The 25,503-nt window shown below is 45.9% G+C and overlaps 5 protein-coding genes across 5 annotated transcripts; 2 read left to right on the forward strand and 3 right to left on the reverse strand.

Moving 5' to 3' along the window:
* Positions 1-7: 7 nt before the first annotated feature.
* Positions 8-1,814, reverse strand: EDB91DRAFT_1107122 (SWI/SNF complex 60 kDa subunit). The gene is made up of 8 exons (XM_041317502.1): positions 1,747-1,814; positions 1,530-1,698; positions 1,331-1,474; positions 1,162-1,281; positions 974-1,109; positions 795-925; positions 504-743; positions 8-447 (listed from the first exon to the last, which is right to left on the reverse strand). The coding sequence occupies exons 1-8, from the start codon at positions 1,767-1,769 to the stop codon at positions 181-183; spliced, it is 1,230 nt and encodes a 409-aa protein (XP_041181695.1). The 5' UTR covers positions 1,770-1,814; the 3' UTR covers positions 8-180.
* Positions 1,815-2,706: 892 nt separating this feature from the next.
* EDB91DRAFT_1046115 (hydrophobin) lies at positions 2,707-3,148 on the forward strand (the record flags this gene model as incomplete). Its single annotated transcript, XM_041313240.1, has 3 exons — positions 2,707-2,832; positions 2,884-3,045; positions 3,101-3,148. 3 exons carry the CDS (start codon positions 2,707-2,709, stop codon positions 3,146-3,148), a joined length of 336 nt encoding a protein of 111 aa, XP_041181696.1.
* A 659-nt stretch (positions 3,149-3,807) lies between these two features.
* EDB91DRAFT_1046099 (uncharacterized protein) lies at positions 3,808-5,768 on the reverse strand (the record flags this gene model as incomplete). The annotated part of the gene is made up of 6 exons (XM_041313235.1): positions 3,808-3,984; positions 4,037-4,794; positions 4,836-4,951; positions 5,003-5,017; positions 5,078-5,426; positions 5,492-5,768. The coding sequence occupies 6 exons, from the start codon at positions 5,766-5,768 to the stop codon at positions 3,808-3,810; spliced, it is 1,692 nt and encodes a 563-aa protein (XP_041181697.1).
* Positions 5,769-6,540: 772 nt separating this feature from the next.
* EDB91DRAFT_1243968 (uncharacterized protein) lies at positions 6,541-8,267 on the forward strand (the record flags this gene model as incomplete). Its single annotated transcript, XM_041322356.1, has 3 exons — positions 6,541-6,550; positions 6,599-8,088; positions 8,139-8,267. The coding sequence occupies 3 exons, from the start codon at positions 6,541-6,543 to the stop codon at positions 8,265-8,267; spliced, it is 1,629 nt and encodes a 542-aa protein (XP_041181698.1).
* A 13,412-nt stretch (positions 8,268-21,679) lies between these two features.
* On the reverse strand, positions 21,680-22,307 carry EDB91DRAFT_1046061 (uncharacterized protein; the record flags this gene model as incomplete). The annotated part of the gene is made up of 2 exons (XM_041313231.1): positions 21,680-21,897; positions 21,947-22,307. 2 exons carry the CDS (start codon positions 22,305-22,307, stop codon positions 21,680-21,682), a joined length of 579 nt encoding a protein of 192 aa, XP_041181699.1.
* Positions 22,308-25,503: the final 3,196 nt, after the last annotated feature.

The raw sequence follows: 25,503 nt of genomic DNA on the forward strand, positions 1-25,503 counted from the left end.
GACTTCGGAGTCAAAAAAATAAGGTGCGCAGTGCGCACACTGCCGCGCAATCGCATAGCATGGAATTGGAAACGTTGATCACCGAAAGCTCTTGGCGAAATACTCACGTGAGTAAAACAATAGAATAAGATAAGAACTGCAAAGCAAAGCAAGGACCGTAGTTCTACATACATACAAGTCTTATTGCATGCCTCGAGAAGCCAGGCGCATTCCCTCGTGGACAGCGACGGCTTCCTCAACCCAGGGTAGCCTGAAGAAATCACTCCTACGCAACTCCTCAGCACGGATAGTAGCACCCTCGCTCGGTCCACTTCCGAGCACGCTTTCCAAGTCGCGAGACTGCGACGCCAGCCACGTCTGTATGAAATTCGCTGGGTCGTTGGCGAAACTTTGAAGGAATTGCCGCTTCGTGTGTGAGTTATGTAGCGATTGTGCTAACAGCGCGATCTGCATTTCACCGACATTAGAGAAAGGGGGTCAGACCTGAGGGAGTGGACATTTACCTCGTCATCTAACTTGGTGAGGTCGGACATGCTATCTTTACTTGACTGCACCGTCACCATGATGCGGTTCTTCAAGTTGGTGTCCTCCATCTTGATCTCGATATCCCATGCAGAAGGGCGCTCTGGGGGTATCTGTGCTGGGTTGATGGAGTAATGGATGATTACAGGTTCTGGAGGCATCAAATATCGATTGACTAGCTCTGGTAGTTGGTGGAACATGATGCCTTCTCCGCCAAAGATCTGCAATCATACAATTGGTATGATAGTGAAGAGTCAACAGAATCAACTTACCGGTCTCAAATAATCGTCAGCACGTATTCTTCGACGATCAGTTTTATCTTGCAGGCCATGTATTTTGATATAATTCCACATAGCCTGGATGATGCCAACGCGACTCTCCTCTTTGATGCCCAAGACGTTACCTGAAGGTGTCATCAGGTTAAGAACTCATGAAGATACACAAGACATACCCAAGTCTGGAGCCACTTTATACTGCTCTGGTGTCTGCTCGAGATATATGATGAAACGCACTTTCGTCGGCTGGTCTCCGGTTCGCCTTATGGTGAACCCATCTAGAGGCGACTGAATGGCTGGAACTCGAGGCCACTGAAAAGACAAATAAGAACTAGACAACCTTATTTTAGCCCTGCTCGCATACCTCGACAACGTTCCCGTCTGGATACAAGGTAGGGTCACGGTCAAGCTCGACAATCATTCGTTTTATGAGAGTCGAGAATTTCCGAGGAGGAACCCTGTCTCGTGCACGTTGATTTGGAAGCTTCATAGGCGTCAAAGCAATGCATTGATGCTCGCTGAAATAGACGTGCCTCTAGTAGTCGCCCTTCAACTTTTAGGGACCATGCTGGAATGCCCTGCCCCGTCTCGAAATTTACTCCCTCAGCAGCTTCGCCAGTTTGCCACGCCTGCCCAGAAACTGTGTGGCTCAAGAATAACCGCAGTGTACGCGTAGTCTGATCATCATCTGCTTAATGGACCAATCATCAATTGTAGGAATGCGAAACGTACGGTCGGATTGCGCGCCAACGCGTCTTGCACTTCCACTTTTTTCCGGTTCATCGTCCAGTCAAGCTTCTTTTCCATCTCTAGCAAACTTTGGTACATTTGTGAGTCCTCAGCGAACTCTGGGAGCTGCGCAAGAGCATTTGGAACGGATTTGTCTGTGATTTTGCGTCTCCTTGGGATATCTCAGTAGGTTTATAAAATAAACTCGTGAGTAGCGTACTTTGCAGCTTTCACCCCGTCCATCTTGTAAGTTTGTACTGGGATACAGCGTACGACGGTCGAGACCTACAAAGACAAAATTGATTACGTAACCAGACTTGTTTGATTTCTTCCGAAGTCGAGCAGGTATCTTTGTTTACTGTATCTTGAATACCAAGTATCCTTTCCTGGTGCTACCCGACGTATTCTCTGTTTCGGTATCCAAAATATTGTCGACCTCTGAGCATCGCGTCACATTGGATAGTCATACTGTCAATTAGTTCGCCCTCTTTTTCTCAACTGGTAACTGGGATTCCGTGGTCATTGCGTGGACACTTGGGGGACCAAGCCCGATGTTTGTCTTCTAGAGGCCGCCCCTCGGGTTTCTTTCAACGCCGTGGAGCGGCGAGCTCAGGGAATTCCAAAACTGTCCTGGGTGACCGGAGAGAACCATCAAAGAAGAGATATCGGTGACACGTATTGCAATATACAGACCATTAGTCACGATCATATGCTCGAGCTCTACACATCGGCACAGAAAGTGCAGTCTGTGGTTTCACCAAACATGGCCCAGCCTTTACAAGAGCTCGAGTGATCTCCCCTCCTAGATGGACCGACTGTACTGGTGGTTCCTGACGGAAATTGAGACCACCCCAATCCTGGAGCGGAGACCTCGGCCCTCGGGGAAGTTGGTGTCACATTATGGCCCGACCAATGAGATAAATTCACCAGGATTCCAATCGCAACGTCGAAGACGCGCCTACGAATATATATCGTCGGCATCGAGTCAAAGTATAATGCCGACACCGCGGGGCTTTGGTAACTGCGATTAGATCCCGAAGGCCGAAGACCTCTCCCCAGGTATAAAAGCAGGCAGGTTTGCTCGATCATTCCTCAGTTCGAGTCGCCCATCAGCTCCTTGATCACCCAACTTCAACACTCTTTCAAAATCATCCAAAAACTTATCCTTCAGTCTTACAAAATGTTTGTTCGTATCCTGTCTATCGCGTCTATCGCTGTTCTTGCCATCGCCACGCCCCTCGCTCTGCGCGACTCTTCCAGCCAGTGCGACACCGGCAATATCCAATGTTGTCAAAGCACTCAGTCGGTGAGTTTCATAGCGCACCATCTCTGTAACTCGTACTTATATCGATACTAGGTGGACGCGTACAACAACAACGCAACTGTGCATGGCTTAATCCCCATCGTCGCCAACATCATCGGTGACCTCGGTTTCGGCTGCAGCCCAATCACCGTTGTCGGGACCGCTCAAGGTGCGACCTGTCTCCAGCAGCCCGTCTGCTGCAGCAACGAGAAATACGTTCGTGTCTGGCCTTTGTCGTCTATGTTCAATTTTTTAATGTCATATTCTATAGAACGGTCTCATCAACATCGGCTGCTCGCCCATCAACGTCATCGCCTGAGCTGTGAAGGTGGCGGAGCGCGCTTGCAATAGGGGTGATGAGCGCTAGTTTTGGACGGTCGCTATCAGTTTGTTATAGTTTTATTCGGGCTTCAGAGGTTCCCCAGTAACAAAATGTCAACGCACGCTCTTTGTGTCAAGTTTATCTGCCAACCCGTTTGAGGGAACAGTCATTCCAGTCGCCTTTAACGACATTTGCCTACTAACTCTAGCCTTCTGCAGACTCATGCAGTACCGGGCGGGTGCACGGTATCACCAAGTCACCTTGCTATTACCGCTTCAGAACCAGCAGATACCTTCACTGAGTGGCGCTTAAGATACAGTGCCATTGCAGGAAGTATCCAATGTTAGCGTTCCTTGGGATATTTCTGCATTGAATTTTGCATCCGTCTTACGTTTCTTACTGCTACTTATCATACTTGCAACCTGTTGTCCGTTTATCACTTTGAGAGCAAGTACACGTGCAGGCCCGGGTCCAACGTCTAAGGGACGGCAGGATGATATATCAGACCACCCTATGGCTCGTAGTAAACTACGCGTGTATCACTGATATCCGCCAAGGAACTCTAGGCAGCGATATATCAACAGGTACAGGTCGGGTACAGGCGTCTCCATTCCTCACCGGAAGGATGGCATCAAGTACTAGCTTTAGATGAAAACCTAGAAACCATATGGCGCAAATCGCCTAATGCACTTGGGCTGGGGCTTCCTCCATTCCTCCTCATCCTGCGAACCCGCCAGCTGCATAAGAAATCCGTGCTTGGAAGATACTCTGTCTGGGAAGGGCAACTGACCCCCTGACACATTTACGGGCCAACTAGGCAGGTAGCACATTTCCTAAGGGAAACACTAGTAAGATGTAGGCAGCACATGATGTCAGGACATTTACCTCAGGCCCGCACGCTGGACGACACCTAACCCACACGCTCCAATCTAGCCATGCCATCAAAGCACTTAATTCTTGCCTCCACGTAACTATCAGGCGAACAAGTTGCGCGGCGTCTAGAGTTGAATCACGGGGGAGATATGGATCAAGACCTGCAAGGACGCCAGTGGCCCACATCTTCGTAGTGATCCGACATATCTCGCGCGTAGTCTCTTGCGCTGCACGCAGCAGAAGACGTTCAGAAGGATTCAAGCTGGCAATATATGATGCGATAGACGACGTGTGCGCGGTCCCGCATGCTTGGAACACTGGCGTTGCCCAGGAGTAAGCTGAATCATAGGATGCGCTGGGGGGGACAATAGTGTGGAAAATGTATGGCGTGAGCATCACACGCAGCTGGGTTTGCACCTTGCTTGCTTGGTCCAGAATCGTGTCATTGCCGGAGGTGTAGTTGAGAAGGTAGTCCATTAAGTCAAGGCGCCCTGAGTAACGTTCCACGATAGCTCTGAAAAGAGTTTTCCAGTCGATACCACTGAGGTCAGCCTGATGCCGCTCTAACGTGCGAGAGACGCTACGCCTGACCACTTCGATGTCTGCGGAAGATATGCCTTGTATGCGGTGATCGCATCGCTCCTGGCCAGCGCGTAAACCAACGAGTGACGGTGCGAGCGTGGTGTCGTACAGTGAGACTATTCCAGCCAGATCAAGGATAATTCGTGTGGCCCCAGGGTATCGATTGTGCCATGACCCGGCGTGCATTGCTTTGAACATGCGGAGCTCTAGAAATATATATTAGGAAAACATGAGGAAAACGAAAATAGAGACTTGCGGAGAGTATCAGGATCTATAAAGCGGCTGACAAGGTTAGACGAGGAGACGACTTCTAGGCCAGCCGTAAAATCACAGAGCATGATTTCACTTACCACATCAAATCAGATGAAGAGTGCAATGCGAAAATTAAGAGCATACAAGTCCATTTCCATGCTGTAAACAAAGTTCGATACCATATGCAACGAGTCGATGCTAGGCAGATTGCAAACTCACCGAACATAACCATCAACAGCGTATGGTGCTCCCCATTTGCACAAATCTTTGATGCGCTGTGCGTCCCACCAGTCGGGTCTCAACTCACCCCACGCAATGATATCCTGAGTGTCGTTAGTACCATTTCCGGTATTACCCGCACTATTTCCATCAAAATAGAGGACTTTGAGGGGACGAGTTGCTGCGAGCGTCAAATGCCAACATCCTGTATCGGACGAACCTCGGCAGAGGTACATGGAGTGTTCCGGATCTACGGCCGTCCACTGAGGGCTCGTAGGCATTTTGTCGCTCAAAGCTCCATGATACAACAAGGTGCCTTTGGGAACAACACCCGGAATAATTGCATGCCCTGGTGGTCACAGTAATAACAATGTCAGATACTGATGCCAAGATCAGACTGAAGATAAGACTGACCATTCCGATAACGTGTGTTTGGCCAATGCTGGAGTAACGAATTCACAGTTTCAAACACAAAGTGCCCTGTTGCATTAGCAGGAGGTGGTTCGTCAAGCTGCCAAGGTAAGAAGTCGAGGCTATCCGAGTCCAGAGGGATAGCGGAGTTATATGATTGAATTATTCTAGACGCAGATTCGCATTCCAGTGACTGCTTGCCATCAGGCGACAAGCACAGGGGGACTTGCGCCGCTAGCGACTGTAAAACAAGACATCCAACAAGCGTCGAAAGTAGCATCCTCGTCGTCGACTATGTAACTCTAGCCGAATGATTGTCGTGACGGGTGGTGGTACCACTGCCTGACTTTCAATTCTCCGATAGTTCGGTCAAAGTTCGATACGCACTAGTATGTACATAATAAGTACTAAGAACAGTATGGGTGTGGCATGCCTTCCATATTATAATTTCGGATCCATTTCTAAGGCATCGATGAAGTTAGTAGGATAAGAAGGATATGTGGGGCTAGTCTCCAGTTGCTGACCTAAACTTGCCTGGTGGGCACAAACTTCAATTTCCCTCTCTCGTATGCGAAGGACCATGATGACGATTGGCTGGCAGGTTCGATATCATCACCGATCCTTGCGTATTCTCACTCCCCCGGATCAGCTCTACGCTTTTGGCATATCAAGCTAAAGCCACGCTCTCTATAAACCAAACACGTCCCAGCCTTGTCGTCGAAGTGGTCCAGCTTCTCCGCTGTTGACTACAAGAAGCCGTGAAGCCGTGAGCTTGAAGAAGTTTCGGAATGCAAGGAGACCTAGTTGCTGTTATCCGTTGGAGAATACCTGTATGTTTAGCCCACAGTGGTGATGAACGAATGGAACAAAATATAAACGTGCGCTATTAACCATGATGGCCAGTTGCCATCACCTACTCCAGGGCCAAATACACCCAAGACAGACTTGGCAGAGATGGATAGCCACCAAGCTGTACTGTGACTACATACTGGTGATGTACCGCGGCCCACTACCTGACTCCTTCCTGCCAGTTCCCTTCAACTCCCCTCACGATGGATTTCGGTGAGTACGTATTTCCTCGGCTTGACTTATACTAACCTCGCCTCTAAGTGCATTCGTCATCTTATGAGCCCGCATGGAATAATCTATGCGACGCCGTAGAATATAGCGGCATTTTCGATTCCGAAAAGCGCCAGCCCCATTCACGATGCATGGAGAACACACGCGTTGCGCTGAGGGAGAGTCTGAAACAGATCCTCGATAAACGTGATCACACGAACGTTTACCTTAACGGTCTCGCTGGTGTTGGAAAAACTTCTATCGCGTTCTCTATAGCTGAGGAGATGAAAGCAACGTCAAGGCTCGCTGCTACTTTCTTCTTCTCGCATAAACATGCACAACAAGCTGGTGCCATTATTCCTACCATCGCATACCAGCTGGCACTGGCCTTCCCTCGCATTCGGGGCGATATCGTGAAAGCGATTGAGAAAGACAAGATGCTCCTATCGTCTGTAAAATCTCGCAGTGATCAGATGCGAGAGCTCGTCATCAAGCCACTACAAACATTGAAATTTCGTCAAGAAACACCTTATACCATCATAATCGATGCTCTTGATGAATCCTTCGCTGCTGAAGAGGCAGCAAGACTGGTTTCGCTGTTGACAGAGACCCTCGCAGGTCCAGACTTGCCTATCATCCACCTGATATTCACAAGCCGTCCTGAGCCGCATATCCGCGCAGTCATGCAAGGCTGTGTCCATGAGATTCTCCCCACCACTGATGATGAAGATACAATACGGGATGCTCGTTTCTTTCTGCGAGCGTCATTGGACAACACACGAACATCTCGTCCTGTTATCTTCGGCCAGCCGCCCACGCCATGGCCATCGGAGGATGAATTTGAATCGCTGGCCTTCAAGGCAGGCGGCCTATTTGTTTATGCTGCCATGGTCATCAATTTTATATCCATCGCTCGTCATAATCCGAAGCAGAGGCTAGACCTTTTACTTCGCGAGAAGTCTACCGTCGGTGCTGACATCGATCAGTTTTATCGGCAGATTATCGCAACTTCGGAGAATCCACTCGCGCACTGTCGGATGCTGGCATCTATCATCCATCTCATGGCACCATTGCCGGTCGCAAAACTCCAAGATCTCTTTCACGCGGATAGGGAGAGCTTTGATATGATGCTTGAATCATTTTCACCCGTTATCTTAAACCCTTATGATGGGGTCGGAAATGTTGAGGTTTACCACGCTTCGCTCCGCGACTTTATCATGGACCCTCTACGCTCGAAGGAATATTACACGGATCATGCGCATGTTCATGACCACATTGCATGTTGTTGCCTTAGCTTCTTTGTACGACAAGAACCAACGAGCAACACATGGTCCGCCCCAGCTTACGGATTATGGACATCGTCTTATCCACATCAGTATTGGGCTCCACATCTTTCTATGGCCTATCCTAGTAACAAACTTCGAAATTTGCTCGCCCTGTTTACAGAGAAATGCCTGCAACGTTGGGTGTCACAGTCAAACGGCTATGATATATTTCTCAATACATCTTTGCGTGAGGCAAGAGATACTTGTTTATCCTTGGTGAGTGTTTTGGTCTTGTAGGGGGTGCATACGAATCATAACTTAATTAGAAATGGATCAGGGGTCCGTCGGACCTTGTGGTTGCCTGGCGTATCCATAAGGCTTTCAGAGTGGCAGCAAAGTATCACAACAGGACACTGATGATGGGCAACATCAGGAGACCACGAGTTCGCTTCTGACCCACTTATATCCAACTTTTCGCACGACATAGTGACTCAGTGAGTAGTACTGCCGAAGTACAGTAATATAGCGGCATTTGTGTTTGTCTCGCATGACACTGCGGCACTTTTTCATCAAACTTTTTGGTGGATCATATAGGTTTCATACAGGACTATGTATTGGGAGAATTGATAGGTACGAAAAAGTGTAGATTGTTGTGCAATGTTTTGTTCTGTTCTTAAATTTAGGTCCCAGTCGTGCTTCAATATGTAATGGTACACTTCATGTGACTCGGACTTGCAAGTGAACATTCATTGTGCAACAATGGTTTATATGATGTGCTTCAAAATTTGAGACTACAAAGTTTATGTACAGTAGACTATCCCATAACATATAACATTGGGACCCACCTCACACCTATACATTATCAAAGTTATACAGAAGGACCGATGTCACACATTGTGACCAAATGTGACGAACACATGTGACACTGCTCAACAGTGTTGAAAATCTAAGGTGCTAGAGTACATATCTACTTAAAAAATGAGTCTAATGCCATCTGCTTTGCATGGAGTAGCTCCTCACATTGTAATTGGGCACAGAAACAATGGATTTGCTTTAACAAATCAAGTGTGTTGAGTCCTGAGAATTGTTAGATTCAGGAATGAAGGAGCAGGAGATAGTAGAGTGAGACAATATGAGTGCAACCCAAGAATACTAATATTGAAGTGTCAATTCACAAGCTACAGTATATTTCTTTATCACTATGCTACTTACTATAAACCTACGAGCTTCTGTTAGAACATCTCAGTCCTTTACTCGAGACTGAGATGTGAGTCCCTAGTTTTCCTGTCTATGTAAATTGAGCTAACATACCCATAGATTATATTCTTATCAGGTACTAGACTAGTTACATGAGTCCTTTACTTGAGACTGAGATATTATATTCTTATCAGCTTCTACCCATTTGCATTTGATCGGCTTGCATAACCACAGGTTATGAGTCCTGACTCAACCATGGATACTTTGCTCCCCAGCAACACCTCTGCGCTCTTTAACATTCCCAAGCTCACTGAAGACGGCTTGAACTGGATAACCTATAAGGAGAGAACATTAACAGTCATAGGTGCCCGAGGTCTGATGCGCTATACCAATGGTTGAGCCATGAGACCAATCCAATTCAACATTGACCTGAAGATGAGCAGCATCAAGAAGCCAGATGGCTTGACACCTACGCCAACAGAGATTGAGGAGTTAGACAAGAAGAACAATGAGTTCTTCCAAAAGGACTCACTTGTTAAACAGCAAATATTCAGTACTATTACCAATAGAATACTCCTTCACATCCAGAAGCTCAAGGACGCCTCGAAGATCTGGACTGAGATTTGTGACATTCATGAGGGTAAAACTGAACTTGTGCAAATTGACCTATGCCATCATTTGCAAGAAATGAGGTGTGAGGAGAATGGTGACATAAAGGCTCACTTTAGTGAGATGCTTTGGCTCCATGAGTCACTGGCAGGCATGGGTGCTGCCATTGAGGACAGAGACTTCTATGCAATCCTACTAGGATCCCTCCCAGAATCATATTGACCTCTGATTTCGTCGATAAATGCTGCTGCAAAGGTTACGCAAACACCTCAGCCCATCTGAACTTATTAACATTGTGTCCAAAGAGTATGAGCATAGGCTCCTCACAGATCGACGTGGCTCAAAGAAAGGCAGTAGCTTGGCTCTAATCCAAAGGTGGTCCAGGCAAGGGCCGCAAGCCTGGTGGACCACCCCAAGCCAATGCAGATGTGACCTGTTTTAACTGTGATAGGAAAGGCTACTATAAGAGCGACTGTTGGAGGCCAGGGGGATGAAAAGAAGGCCAAGGGCCAAATCAGTGTCAGAAGAAGAGTCCGTGCTCACTGAAGGAAGGCACAAATGCTGCAGCATCCACTCCAGACTCTAAAATGAACTATGCCTTCACAACATCAGACCTCGCTGGTATAGCGGTGGAGCAGGTGCTCCAGCCAATGTGAATGCGAGGGATGAGTTGGTTCTATCTTGGTCCTCTGTCTACTGCTACTTTCCCTTTCATATGTTCTGGCTTACTAAGCTGCTCTAACCTCCATAAATCCACTGACTCTGCACCCCCTTGCTAGGGGGTGCCCCACTCCAAGTACCCCTTTGAAAAAACCCTGGCGGCATCCTTGTTGCCCTCTGAGGCTAGTTGCTATCTCTTGTCTACAAAACATCCTTGTTCATCCCTCCGTCCATCCCCCTCTCCTATGTGTTCTTCTCTCCTTTCTTCTACTTCTGGTCTGGGATCTCTCTCATTCTCCTCTCTTTTGTTGTGGCTTCCATCATCTTGAGTTTCCTCATCTGTTGTGTGCTCTTTTTGCATGATTTTGGCTTCTCTCGTCTTCCTCAACTGTTCTTCAAACACTTGTTATTCTTCGGCTATTTTTGTCCTGGCCCTTGGCATAAATGCCCATAGGCATCTGGTGTGAAACTGTCCTGCTATTGCTTCTCCCTTCAATGTTTCCAGTTTGTACAAGTTGTGTATTCACATGAAGACTCGATGGGGTGGGGACCATTTTGGTATGAGTTTGCACTTGGCTTTGAATGTGTAGTTGAGACTGCTATGATAAAATTGAACCAGTTGACCTTGACAGAGTATAACCTCACTGGGAGTGTGTTCTAAGATGCATTTGTCAAATGCGGCTTTGCGTTTAATCACATGTTGCACCGCAGCATTATACCCATCAAGCTGTTGCTGTGCCATGTATACCATATGGGTACTGACATCTGATGTGTGTATTGCTGACATGCTGTTGCTGAGGTCTGTGTGTGGTGTGTTGACGACTTGTCCGAGGAGCAATTCCTTCAGTGAGAACTTGAGAGCTGGGAGTATGCGGTGATTGAGGGCCATGATGGCATCTTCCAGGTGGTCCGGCCAATTGAGCAGGAGTCTATCCCATGACAATCCTTCATAATCGTCCTCGCCTAAGCCTGGCGCACACAGTCTCTTGAGAACATGTAAGAGAATTTTGTTTGTGCCTTCCACTAGGCCATTAATCCAGGGTGAGTATGCAGTGACAATGTGGGTATTACAGTTCCACTTAGTGCAAAATTCCTTCATGACTGTGTTGTTGAACTGTTTGCCTCCATTGAACATAAAAGTTTCAGCCACTGTGAAATTCTGGAAGATTTGTATTAGCCTGTTGACCGTTGTCTTTGCTGTCCCCATGGACTTGTACTTGAACGCCCATATGTGTTGCAAAAAGGTGTCCAAATACACCCTTAGCATGTTGCATCCTCTAGCTTTGGGTAAGGTGAGGTAATCACTTACCAGAAGCTTGAATGGGTGTTGATGTGTTATTGGCTCTAGCAAGGAATGAAGATGCGGCGCACCAAAGTTCTTACACTTGCTGCAGTCGCCTATTGCTGCCATGATAGAGACATCTAACTTCGGGCTGTATATCTGGTCCATTAACGCAATCTTGATAGCGTCCTGACCCCAGTGTCCTCCTTCGGCATGTTGCCTTGTTGCTAAGTCCTGTGCCTCCTTTTGGGAAACACATTCAACCTTGCTTCGTGCCCTGACTGCGATACTGTTGTGTGAAACCTCTTGGATGAGATCTAGTGGCGCTAAACCCAGCAAGGGGTGTTCAAAGCATGGCCTTCAGCGCTAGCCCAGCAAGGAGCTTGCCTGCGCTAAGTCTGAGTAAGGGTTGAGGCCCTTACTTGCATATGTTATGAACTCAGTTGGTTCCATGCTAGACACTTGCAAGGGGTGTTGGTCTAGTGCGACAAGTTGTCTTTCAATAAATGGCTACTTTTGGATGTCCTAGTAGAATTAAGAGTAAGATGATAGAAGTGATATACTTACTATCTAGCTGTTGTGCTATCCCTCTGTCCTGAGGCTTTAGGAGTGATACTGAGTAGATTCAAGTAAAGGACTACTACAGAGTATGTAACTGTTTATATAGGGAACATAGATGTACCGGTTGAACGGTAAGGGCATGGGGTGTGTGAGTCAGAGATAATGGATAAGCCAGATAAGCAGAGTAGGAATGATAAGGACAGATAAGCCGGGGGAATGGCTTTGATGAAGGTCGCTTTGCCAACAGATAGTGCATATGGATGATTATCATAAATTCCCAATACAAATCATTTTTCATTTCTTGGTTTTCCACCAGTTACTTCTAGTTCCTGAACCAGTCATGTGACTTCTCCTGTCACAGTTTCACCTCTTCACATATCACCCATTGTTTCTCTGATTGGCTCCCCTACTCCACGGGCTAGAACAATCTCGCTTCCAGAAGAGATACTAGTTGGATCTTGGGTTTCTATTTAGTCACCATCTGACTCATTGCTTATATATCATGATGTCATGCTGCATTATCCACAGTCATTGTACGACTCTTTTCTCATTGGCTGATTTGTTTCATACTCAGATATCTCCTATTCAATGTTATGTATATAAGTAGGTTAGTTAGCGTAAGTACTCCTTAGACTTAACCTCTTCATTTGCTACACTTGTAGTAGGCCTAGACGTTCATGCTCAATCCTATCTTGCCTTATCATCATCTGTGACCAAGTCCTAGTGGTTGTGTGCTTGCCTTTAACATTCAGTGAACACTGGTCATAACAATGATAGGAAGAAAAGAATAAGCGGTATTGAAGATGTATATGTAAGGTCTGTAAAGTCCCTGTAACATCACCTCCCATTCTAAGTTTGAAGTCACCTGGCTTCAAGTGTCAAGGTGTGTGTCATCCAGGTAGACATCATCGATGTCTAGACCTTCCATGTCATTGACTTCAAGTTGTTTATCATCTTCATCATCAAGGTTGGGGGGTTGACCTTGTCATGCATCATAAAGATGTTCAAGATGAGAGAGTTGTTTATGGAAGTTGGGGTCAGAACAACCACAATGGAGGATGTTTTGTCCATTAAGACGTGGGCAGTATGAGGTGAAGTGCCCCAGGGCAAAGACGCCGCAAATGCGACAAAAGTATTGAGAACAGCAGTGGTGCTTATGACCATAGTTCCTGCAGCAGCAGCATACAAAGTTAGCGGGATGGGTTTGCTCGGTCTTGGTGGCTTCAGATTGGGCGTGGTGAATATGATCTGCCATGGTGGTGATAATGTCTTCTGGCTCCCCTGTTTAGGGGATCAGGTGTGATACCGTGATAGATAGGGGTGTATTTGACTGACAGCGGTAATCCAAGTGAGAGGAGGATGGTACTTCCCCTGTTATGACAGGCTTGTTTACTGGGGGAGATGGTGTGGCCAGTTGGTTCAGGGATGGGTAACAGTCTGCATTCAGGGGTTTTCGGAGTAGGTGGTGGGGAGTAATGCATGATGGATGGTGTAGTGGTTCCTTCTACTTCTAAGAAGTCTCCTTCGTACTCACTTTCTTTAGTGATGGGGGCAGTGATATTTTTGGTGACAGGTGTTACAGGGTTTGGTACATTTTCTTCAGCAGGGGTTTCGGTAGGTATGAATGGTAGGACTAGTTCAATGTTTTCATTGTCAAGCAGGTTTGGTTGGATAGGGGACAGTGTGGGTAGTGATTGAAAGTCTGGTCTGGTCCGGGTTTTTACCATATTTGGAAGCAACCGGACTGCAACTGGTCTTTTTGTTTCAAGAAATCAAAAAAAAAAAGGACCGGTGTGGGGAATTCCCCCACTGTAGGTGTAAAACCCCATCCTTTCCGCATTGTCTCACATCAGTTCCGTGTATTCCGCATGTTCCGCGTTTCCCGCGCATCGTCCGATGGGTTCCGCATTCCCACGCATCCTTCAGAACCCGCCCGCACTATTTAATATTCCCGTGCATCATCGGACAACCTTCGCATGTCCTGTCCCCATCCTTCTAGGTCCATTGGTATGCTGTATCTCTCTTCCGGTTGTTCCTAACGTTATCCGGATCAAATTGACACATGCCCTTATGGCACAAACCCCTATTTCGGAGTATTGCGCCCATGTGCATTGCCTGCCTTCACTTCCGCTTCCTGAGAGACTTACTACCTGTACCTCAGTGTTCCTTGAAAATAATCTTCCCTTTAAGTAGTGGTACTCAGGGCTTGGGTGTTTTTTGATCAAATCCCATCTTTTACCTTCCCACTTTCCCTTCACTTTACTAGAGGACCGCTTTGACTTATGCCCACTATCAATCTAACCTCGTGATATACTTCCTTCAACTTTGCCTGCGAGTTCTGACGAATCAGTATGTTCCGCGCTTTATCCGTTTGAGTTCTGTTTCATTCCTTTCCATTCCGCTTGAGTTCTGCTTGGGTTCTGCTTGGGTTCTGCTTGGGTTCTGCTTGTTCCGCGCGAGTTCTGCTTGTTCCGCATTTTTGCGGATCCTCATCCTACTTGCTGGTAGGGTTGAATAGGGTCGCTTAGACAGAGATTAGCACTCCCCAGTAGCAATCCCCTTTAGGGTCGAACGTGCTTGTTCTCAAGTGAGGCAGCAGGAAGCAAAGACCCAACTGTGTAGTCGATCAATTTCTCTCCACTGCACTTGTTGTACCCACACCAGACCGCTAAAAACCGGTTGCAACCGGTCCTACGCACAACCAGTTGCCCTATGAATGTAGAGCTTGATCACCTGATGATTTCCATCTCTTATATGTCCTGATCTGATGAAAACTGAGTGAGTTATGAGCATTACAAAATTATTCCACCCAATCAACTCAGACCAGGTCAGCACAATATGAAACTTTCAACAAAGTCATTTTTATGCTTGCAAGTGTCAATAAAAGTTGTAGTACTAGTGTATAGTAGGTAATAGTAGGTCATATCTTGTCATAATGTTACCATTTGGTTAAGATATAAGCCTTTTGATACATTTTTAAGTGAGTTGGGCAGCATTTTCTTGTAATAATCATATCTCCCTCAGTTTTTATCTGTTTGAGATGTACAAAAGACTGAATTATCGCCTAATTGAGCTCTACATGTAGGACCGGTTGCAACCGGTTTTTAGCGGTCCAGTCCATATTTTCCAATGGAGGCAACCACAACCTGTGTCTGGTTGCAACCTGCCTAAAGTCCAGTCCAGTTGCAGTCTTTTTCAGGTTGTGCAACTGGACTTTCAAACACTAGGTGTGGGTTGTGCAGCGAATTTGCCATTGTTGATTTTGTCAACTAGTCTGCCGAATTTCTTCGTGGCTAGGAGTTTCATTACAGTGGTTTTGATTTTGTTCTGCATGTAGCATAGGGATACTGTCCCGAATGTCCCACATTTGCATTATTGCATGTTGATGATGCAGGCAGTTGGCGTGTCTGCTGTTCTGAATGCTGCAATGAGTTCAAAAAGGATAGGGTCATTTTGGGCAATGATGAGATTGTCGATTTCTATTGTGTAGCAACTGTCTAGGATGAGTGCCTCCCATACAGCTTTGTCTTCTTCCATGGGTGCAAGATGGGGGTGGGATGCGAAGAAGTTTGAGTCGTTGGACAAGTTAGACATGTTGTTCATGAGGGGTTTCTTTTACAAGGTTAATCTTTTTGCTCCTCTGTTGGCAAGTCTTCTTTTATCATTTTTGAGAATTTCGGAGGAATTAGTTAGGTCCAACTCGGATTGCCAAGAGTTATCCAACTCAGGGTATCCTTTCCATGATACGAGGTATCTGTGGTGGTTACCTGTTCCTTTGTGGGCGAGTATTGCTTCTATTTCATATTCTTCTTCTCCATTGATTATGTCAGGAGGTGGTTCTTCATAGTTTGGACCATGGACTTCTGTTTCATGATAGGTGGATGGTTCAGAAGCGTGGAATGTGGAGTGAACTCTCCAGGTTTCCGGGAGTTTGATTTTAAATGTGATAGGTGATAAGATTTCTTCCACAATGAACGGTCCGTATCATTTGGGTGCAAGTTTCTTCGATGGGAGTTTTGTTAATAGATGGGCTGTGGATAACCAGACCTTGTCCCCTTTCTTCCATGGGGTATACTTTCTTCCCTGCATTCTTTCTCCCATTCATTGTTGGGAAAGAGCATGGCAAGCCAGCACTTCTTCCTGGATCTTTCTGAGGTGTTTCAGTCGTTCTTCTATGGCTGGTACCAATGTTTTGGGGAATGCTTGGGGTAGGCTTTTTGGCTCATATCCCATCATCAGGGTGAATGGTGACGTGTTCCTAGCAGAGTGATTTCTGGAGTTGTGGACAAATTCAGCCATTGGTAAGTGTTGTGACCATTCTGTAGGAGTTGTTCGGCAGTAAATTCTAAGGTATGTTTCCAGCTCTTGATTGAGTCTTTCCATCTGTCCATCTGTCTGTGGGTGATAAGCTGTAGAGAGGGCTACTTGGTAGTCAAGGATTCATCCTAGTTCTTTGGCAAATTTAGAGGCAAATTGTGGTCCTTGGTCCGATATGATTTTGTCATAGAGGCCAAAGCATGTGAATACTTTTTTGAAGAAAAGGTGTGTGACTCCTTCTGCGGTGATGGTTTTCTTGCAAGGATAAAGAATTGCCCCCTTCATTAGGCCATGGTCAACCACAACCATGATGGAATTGAAGCCATGCAATGGGGGAAGGTCAGTGATGAGGTTGACTGAGACCTGCTCAAAGGGGTGGGTAGCAACAGAGGGGATGGGCATGAGAGGGGGTGTGACTGGGTGAGTGTTGGCCTTCATTTGCTGACAGATAGCACAGCCGGTGACGTAGTTACAAATGTAGATGCCCATGCCAGGCCACCAGTAGGATTTCTTGATGTTCCATTCTGTGATAGTGTGACCAGGGTGACCCGCTGTAAGATGGTTGTGATGGAGAGTGAGGACTTTTTGTCGAAGATCTGTGGGGATGTAGGCACGATCTTTGTAAAATAACACACCATCAGTGAATGCCCAATCAGAGAGGGTGGACTTGATAGGTGGAGCACAGATGCCACTAAGGGCCTGTAGGGCGGTCTGGATGGTAGAATCTGGCACATCCTTCGTGAGGGTTTTAAACTGGTGCATGAGTACGCTGTTGACAAGACATACAAAGATGGAGTTGGGGAGGAGTGTGACATTGGTGTTGTCAGGATCACCAACAACATGGTCTTGTCATCAGGAAAGAGCGTCCAGGGCAGTGAGTTTCGCACCAGGGACATGGTGGAAGGCAAGATTGAACTCTCCAAGTGTAAGTTGCCACTGGGCTTGACAGTGCATCAGTTGTTGTGCAGAGCGGAAATAGAAAAGGTTTTTGTGGTCAGTAAAGATGACAACTGGGTGGGGATTTCCTTCAAGGAAATGATGCCAACTTTTGAGTGTGCAGATGACGGCTAATAATTTGCGGTCATAGATCTGATAATTACACTCAGTGGCATTGAATGATTGGGAAAGGTACCTGCAAGGGTGATAGGCACTGTTCTCATTGGTTTGCAGCAGGACTGCTCCAGTGGCAAATAGGGATGTGTCAGTGGCGAGGGCAAATTGTCTGGTTGCATCAGGGTTTTGCAGTACTTGTTCAGTGAGGAAACTCTGTTTGAGCTTGTCAAAGGCCTTGTCACATAGCTCTGTCCATAAGAAGGGTTGGTCCTTTTTTGTGAGATCAATCATGGGGCATGCAATGTCTGAGTAGTGAGTGATGAAGTGTCTGTAGAAGTTGCAGAAGCTGAGGAATGAGCATACTTCCTTAACGGTGGTTGGTGTCTGCCACTTGCTGATGCCCTCGAGCTTGGCTGTATCCATCGTGACTTTTCCTGGGCAGATAATCATGCTGAGGTATTCAACTTCTTGGGCGTCAAAGGTACATTTCTTGGGCTTGAGGAAGAATGTCTCAGTATGCAACTTTTGGAGTATAATCTTTGTTTGTTCCTGGTTTTCTTCTAATGTTTTCGAGAAAATAAGGATGTTATCCATGTAGACAATAAGCCATCTGGCTTCAATCTCCTTTTTGAACATCTCGTTCATGTATGCTTGGAATGTTGCAGGCGAATTGCACAATCCAAAAAACATGACTTTTGGTTCGAACAGACCAAACAACATGGAGAACACTGCTTTCCATCTATCATCAGGGTGGATTAGGATATTGTTGTATCCAGATCTAATATCCATCTTCATGAAGTATTTGGCATCTTTGAGTTTCACGATAAGAGGGGGAATTAATGGGAGTGGGTAGGTGTTCTTCACTGTCCATTCATTGAGGTAACGGTAGTCCTGGCAAGGGCAAAGGGTTCCTCCTTTCTTTCTGATGAAGAAGAATCCACTTGACTGTGGCGATGTAGATGGTTGAATAAAGTCGTTGGTGAGATGTTTGTCAAGAAAGGCTTTTACTGCATTGGTTTCTTTTGGGGAAAGCGGGTACATTCTGGTGGATTTTGGTATAAATCCTGGTTTCGTTTCAATCCAGTGGTCTACAAGGTGTCAGCTTGGAGGAAGTTGGTTCAGCCCATCTTTGGCGAAAATATTGCAGAATTCGTGAAGGTACTCAGGAACAAGTTCTTCAAAAGTTTTCTTGATTTTTTCTTGTATGTCTTTCATGGTGAATTCCTAGGCTTTGTTGCTGGTTTTCCTGGTTTCCTTGAGTTGTTTGTTTAAAGACTGGGTGAGGACCCACACATTTTGTAAGGGTGTTGGCCTACCAAGTCTTTTGATCTCTTGGTTGGATGTTCCATCCCATACCAGTGAGGAATCAGTGTCTAGGTTTTCGATCATCCATATAGTTGTACCATCGGAAGAATATTCAACTAGGACTTCATCATCTTCCAGCTGGTAGGTGGAGACATCGGTGACCAGTTCAGCAAGATCTGTTCTTCTGATCCAAGTATCTTCGTAGTTATTGAATATCGGGTCAGGTTGTTTGGTGTTTCTTTCTTTTGCTGTCTTCTTCTTTCTTCGTCATTTCTCCGCTATTTCTTCTAGGGCATATTTCGATCCAATGGGTAGTTTCTTTAATGGTGCAAAATCTTCTGTTGTTTCTTCAGTAATCACAGTTTTCCTGAGTGGAGGGAATTCATAGGGTTTTACCCCATTAGATTTTCTTTCATCATTGATCATTTCTTCAATTTTGAGTGATCATTTTGTCCTGGTGAGTGTGATGGTATCTTTCCTCCAGTTGATATCTGGTTGCATGGCAGAGAGCCAGGGTTTTCCAAGGAGGATGTTGTTGTGGGCAGAGAGTTTTGTGATGTTGAATTTTCCAAGCATGCAGCATTGGTCGATTTTGACTGCGAGAATGCAGTAGTGAGTTGCTTTTCCTGATGTGGAAGTACTTCCATCAACAGTTCATATATGGAATGGTTCAGTGAGGGGATGGGTCCCAATCTGGTTCTTTCTGACAAAGAGGTGGTCGATAAACGATCCTCCCACACCTGAGTCAATTATGGCAGTGGTGGCGATGGTTTTTGCATACTTTGTGGAAAAAAGTGTGATGGGGATCCGGAATTCGTTGGTTTTTCCAACAGCATTGGTATATAGTACACAGATGGAAGGGGCTGACATTGTGACAGTCCTTCAATTTCAAAATCCATACTTCTGCCTACAGGGGCGTTTCTGACCTGGGCTTTGGCTACGGTCATGGCTTCGTCGTCATCTTCATCATTGAGCTGGTTTAACCCAGACTGTACCTGTTCCTCCTTCTCAGGCATGGTTTGCCTTCCTTTCAATGCTCCTTTCTTGGGGTGGAATTTGGGGTCATTAGCCCTGTGTCCTGCTTTCTTGCAAGTGAAGCAGAGTCCTTCTCTGAAGCATTTCTGCCTTTCTTCTTCTCCTATTCGGTCAACATCCATTGCATTGGGGTCTCTGGTTTCCCTCTTGGGAGGAATGTATCTCGGGTTCCCATTGTTTCTCTTTTGTTGGAACCCACTGTTGTTTTGTCCCTCTCTCATGGTGATGGCCAACAATTGTTGGTGGTTATTGTCCAAATCCACCACTTTTGCTGAGAGCTTCTCAAATGTTTTGATGTCGCTTCCATTGATGAGGAGTCTCCATCGGAGTTTCTTGTCCAACCCATCTAAAAAGAACTGGTGAAGTGCTCTGTTATCTGTAATGCCTCCTCTTGTGGTGAGCTGCCTGAATGAGGTGAGGTATTCGCCGAGGGGAATGAGTTTGGTGGAGGTTTCATAATTTGGTGAGGGCTGCTCCTACAGAGTCTACTTCTTCAAACACTTTTTTGAATGCTATGACGAAGTTGGTGTTGCTTCTGTATCCTTTTCTGGTTGGGTCTTGAGCACTTTCCATGAAGTTGTCTGCCCAAGTGGCAGCAGTGCCTTTAGTCATGTAGGACAGGGTGAAGACAATTTTCTTCTTGTCGTTGTCACAGATTTTGTTGTTGACATCTAGGTATGCAGTTATGGATCATAACCAGCATCCTGAATCCTTTCTATCTCCTGTAAATTCGGTAGGGGTACCGATCCTTATTTCTAAAGGTGGTTTGACAGTGGTGGCGGGAGTAGATCCAGACATGGCTAGGTGGATGAGCAGGGGAAATGGTCTAGGTGGAGGTCTGTGGGTACATGGAGGGAGTGGGTGAAAATCTTCATAGTCTGATTTAGTGTCTTCCAATGTGGATGATGTATCCAATGGTGTGGGAGCTCTTTCCCAGGGATTTTGAGGTACTCTCGATGCTTCTTTTGATCAGTAGTATGCTCTCACAATGGAGAGGCATTTGGGGTAGAAACTTGAATCTTATGTTATGAACTCAGTTGGTTCTGTGCTAGACACTCACAAGGGGTGTCGGTCTAGTGTAGTGTTTGAAAGTCCAGTTGCTGGACTGGAAAAAGACTGGCAACTGGACTGGACCGCAACTTTTTTGAACCGGACCACAGTTGCAGTTGTATGTTGATCTTTACAGGTCCGGTTGCCAGTTGCTTCATTTGGGCACAGCTAATGAACCGCTCAAAAACCGGTTGCAACCGGTCTACGATGCAACCAGTTGCATATCCAATGGTCAAACTACATGGTATGGCAAACATATTCAAGCTACTAGTATGATCCAGCAAACACCTCATCTTCTTCATACTCCCACTCCCCTGCTTCATCATCCAGGTGAAGGAGTTCTGTGAAGTCAGTGAGTAAGACCTCTTCGGTGCTTGATGACTTGGAAGCAGCACAATCAACAACAGATTTCTACCAAGTGAACTTCATGACCTGCAGCTGTTCAAATCAGTCAGAACCTAAACAAGAGTGGCGATCAGTGGCAGTCTCTGCACCCGCTGAGAACAGCCGTTCACAGGGTACAGAAGATGCTAGCACTGCACAAACATCCATAGTGATCTTGGCAAGTATTGGAAAGTTAGATGCGTGATTCTGATTAACTATATTAACAATGAGATCCAAATTGAAATGAAAGAATGACCTACTGACCACCACTGAATGATGTCACTGTCCTTTGAGACATCATCAGGGACATCATTTAGATACTGCCGCAACTCAGCAGCCCATCCAGAACATTGTTGACAGGCAGCTTCTTCGACTAGTGTGTGTTGGTGACAATCAAACTCGGGCTCTAGTATTTCAGTAGAGGCAAGCATATTGGCTGGGAGACGAGGAGCAAGTGGTGGCACCTGTGGGCACGCATTTTGAATAATCTTGCATTGTCTTCTCTATGATCTTCAGCGCTTCATTGTGCCAGTTTACAGCATTCAGGTTACCAGCAGCGCGTTCAAGTTCATGCTCCTTGGGACCTCCCCAGGGCATCTTGATGTAGTCAAGTTTATAATATGGATGCAGGACTATAGAATATATTAGCAATATCAATAGAGCAGGGATGAACTAATGTACCAAGGGCCAGGACATAAATTGGTTTTTCATCGAACCTTCTATAGTACTTGTTGACCTTGTCCAGTCCTCCCTCGATTGCTGGCTTGAAGAGAGCATACTTTAGATCATCACACTTGGCTTCCCATGCAGTCTGCAGCTCCTCAACGACCATGATTGCTTGCCAGAGGGTAGGTTGTAGTTCCAAGGAGAAATACTGTTGAATGTTGTTGGCATCAGAAATGATGTTCCTAGTAGTATTAACGTGTTCCCAATCCACGGGCCCAATTGTGAATGCTGTCCATGGAATGTGCTTTGCAGGACTTCCAGGATGCCAAATAGTAGTTATCGGCCCAAAAAGCTCATCTGCTGACTTCACAAACATATTGATGGACTATATATGAAGTCAGCGCACTGGTAAACATGTAAAAAGCACATTGCCACACACCTGGCAAAGCTCGTATGCTCGACCTAGCATACCCTCAGCAATTCCCCACCGGATGTTACTGTGAGGTGGGATCTTGAGTGACACCACAGTTGCATTGAAGTGTTTCAAAGTACTCAATGTGTTGACCAGAGCATTGTATCTGCAATGTACATTTAGAATCATTGGAATAGAATGAACATGACGATATACCTTGATGGCGAGGGTTTGCACAGCAGCAATGACATCCAGTGAGTCCCCAAGGATACAATTGTTAGGCAGTGTAGGATCAAATTCTCATATGGCCGTTGTAGTCACTACATTGGCGATCTTTGTGATTGACGACATGAGGGCCACAACAGCAAGGTTGATGACATGCGCAAGGCATGGGAGGTGGTGTTGATTGCTATTGAAAGAGTAGATCTGGCAGTGGTGAAGAATGCGCTTGATCTTGTCACAGGTTGTATTGTTGTTACTGGTATTATCAGTGGTAACACAGAAAAGCTATTGAGAGTTGAAATAAGCTAACTCAAAAAATGGAATGCTAGAATGTACCTTAGATGACCGTCCTGAAATGATTCCAGCTTGTTCACATAATCCAACAAAATAGCGACCCAGATTATCCCCAGAGTGCATGCCAGAGATGCCTTTGAAAGCAATGACATGAGAATGAAGTGTCCATGTTGAGTCCGCTTCGATCCAATGGGTGGTCAGTCCAAAAAACTCCACTTTGGTCTGGTCAACAGACCAAAGGTCAGTGGTGGTTGAAACACATCTGCTAGTGGGTTCTATATATTTATGTATGTCAGCAAGGAGTCGCCAGTGTACTATAGAGAAGAAAACATAGTACCTGGACATCAGACTTGAGCTTTGAAAAGAAGTCAATAAATGAATTGTGTACATAGGTCATAATGTCGTAAATTGAAGGCAAATCAAGCTTGGTGGCACTTGGTCACATTACTACTAAGCAATTGTGAAATGTGACTTTATTTGCCACTATGAGTGACTATCATCAACCATCAGTTATAATGCCACTTATATATTCCTGTCAATACTATCTCTTACCTGGTCATCACAAACAACAAACTCAGCAACTGCATGCAATACATTCCTTCGTGAGAATTCTTTTATCCTCGGTTGTTTCTGGATGATGCCATCCAGATTCTGTTGCCCTTTCATCTTTGCTGCATCTCTCTGCTTCAGCAATGCCCAAGGAACTGAATGATGATGTCCTTGTATCTCCTGCTTCAAGCACTGTTGTCATATACCAGATCCAACCGCTCTGATACTGATATCCGCTCCGCTTTCCAACCCCCTCCGCCCCATCCATCCTCCGCTCCGTCCTATCACAAACCCACATTCTGCCCTACGCTTCCACTCAACCACACAACCAGTCCCCTTCCATAAACCTCTCCATTCAACTAGATCCCTTTCCCCTTTTAGACATACACTTTCCCCTTTGGTACATAGACTCTTACTTCCAGATCACCGGTAATTCCTATTACCGCCCGATCACTGATCCGACGCGTACATATTGATATCCGCTCCGACTTATGTCTTCGCCTATGTAAAGTACTTACAAACTATATCCTTGGTACATAGCTTTACTACATAGTTATCCTGATCACTGCCTCACATAGAAGTATATAACATATCCTGTACTTAGATATTTTTCCTTAGTCTTAATATTACTTGTCTTCTCGCAGTTACTACTTGTGAGAATTCTCAGTAGGACCTTGCCCCCTCTGGACACAAGTTTCAACTTGTTGTCACCTCTGACCCTCCAACCCTCCGCTCCGACTTAGAGCTGTGCTCTAAGTCTCTCCCATATACTTCGCCCCTATCCAATATTCTCCCTTGCCCCTCTGCATCATCCCCCGCCTTCTCCGCCTCTGCCAAAACATTCCCCCTGCCCCTATCCACCCTCCGCATCAACCCCCGTCTTCTCCGCTCCGCTCCTAGTCAGCCCACCGCTAGCAGCTCTTACTCCCCGACCCTCAAAGCGGACCAAAGCAGTCCATTCGTCCTATCGTCGGACAATGTCGGACCTGCTCCAAATTCGGGGCATGTACTCAGCTAAGGGCGCAGCACAAGAGCTGAAGCCAAGCCCCGACCCCTCTGCCTCTTGAGCTGGCATGGTACCTAACAACTGTTCCCGATACAACTCATAATGGCTGCGGATGTGCTGATGACACGACAAATTGGACCCCACATGAAATGCTTTCCTCTCACCATTCTTTTTCACAAACACGTGGTCCTTCCTGTGATTCGATGGTAAGTTTGTATTACTACTATGGGCTACAAGTTACTGACCTGCACTCTACACACCAGTGTCCGACCTTGGTAGCAACTTTGCCCTCTGGACTACAAAACTTAACAGTGATATGTCCTGAAAAGATGGTGAGTAGGTTGTCTGCACTGTTCTTTTTTGTCTGTTTCTTCAATGGGACGTTGTCCTGTTGTTACTGATGGTGAGCTGATATACTACAGTGGCTCAAAAAACTGTCCACATGTTTTCACATTTTTCACTATCTATGATATTGTGTGATAATATACAAAGACCTCAAGGACATGCTGGTACCATATTGTAGTACTACTTCAGGGCTTTCAATTGAGCACTATGCCGTGGGAATTGGTGAAGATAAGGTGGAGATATGAGGCTTACAAAATGATGACTCATGCGGACAGTTTTTTGACTCAAGTATTTTACAGTGATAATCAGGTATTCTAGTACTTTGTGTGACCTCCCCTGGCTTTAATTACTCCCACTATCCTTCTAGGCATACTCTCAATCAATTTCTGGCAATATTCTGCTGTAATATTTCCCCATTCCACTACTACTCTCTCCCATAGCTCCCATACTCCTTTAGGGGGGTTTCATAGGCTTGAAGCTTCATCTTGAGTGTTCCCCAGAGATGTTCAATGACATTGACATCAGGGGACTGTGCTTGCCAGTCAAGAACATTGATATTATGTTCTTAAAACCATTGTCTGGCTCTCCTAAATGTATTCTTGGGATGATTATCCTGTTGGAAAATGATGTCTTCTCCCTCAATCCCTGATTCAGCTATGCTAGGCAGCAAGTGGTCATTTAGAATGTCCACATACTGCTTAGCATCTACCCTCCCCTCAACTTCAGCAAGCATACACACACAAT

This window comes from Suillus paluster, assembly GCF_016628075.1.
Source record: "Suillus paluster strain FC165 chromosome Unknown EDB91scaffold_6, whole genome shotgun sequence".
Lineage (NCBI taxonomy): Eukaryota > Fungi > Basidiomycota > Agaricomycetes > Boletales > Suillaceae > Suillus > Suillus paluster.

Coding starts and splice junctions, on each gene's coding strand:
- EDB91DRAFT_1107122 (XM_041317502.1), bottom strand. CDS start 1,769: ATGGACGGGGTGAAAGCTGCAAA. Junction 1,282..1,330: donor TTGAAGGGCGACTACTAGAG/GCACGTCTATTT, acceptor ACGCCTATGAAG/CTTCCAAATCAACGTGCACG. Junction 926..973: donor TAAAGTGGCTCCAGACTTGG/GTATGTCTTGTG, acceptor TGACACCTTCAG/GTAACGTCTTGGGCATCAAA.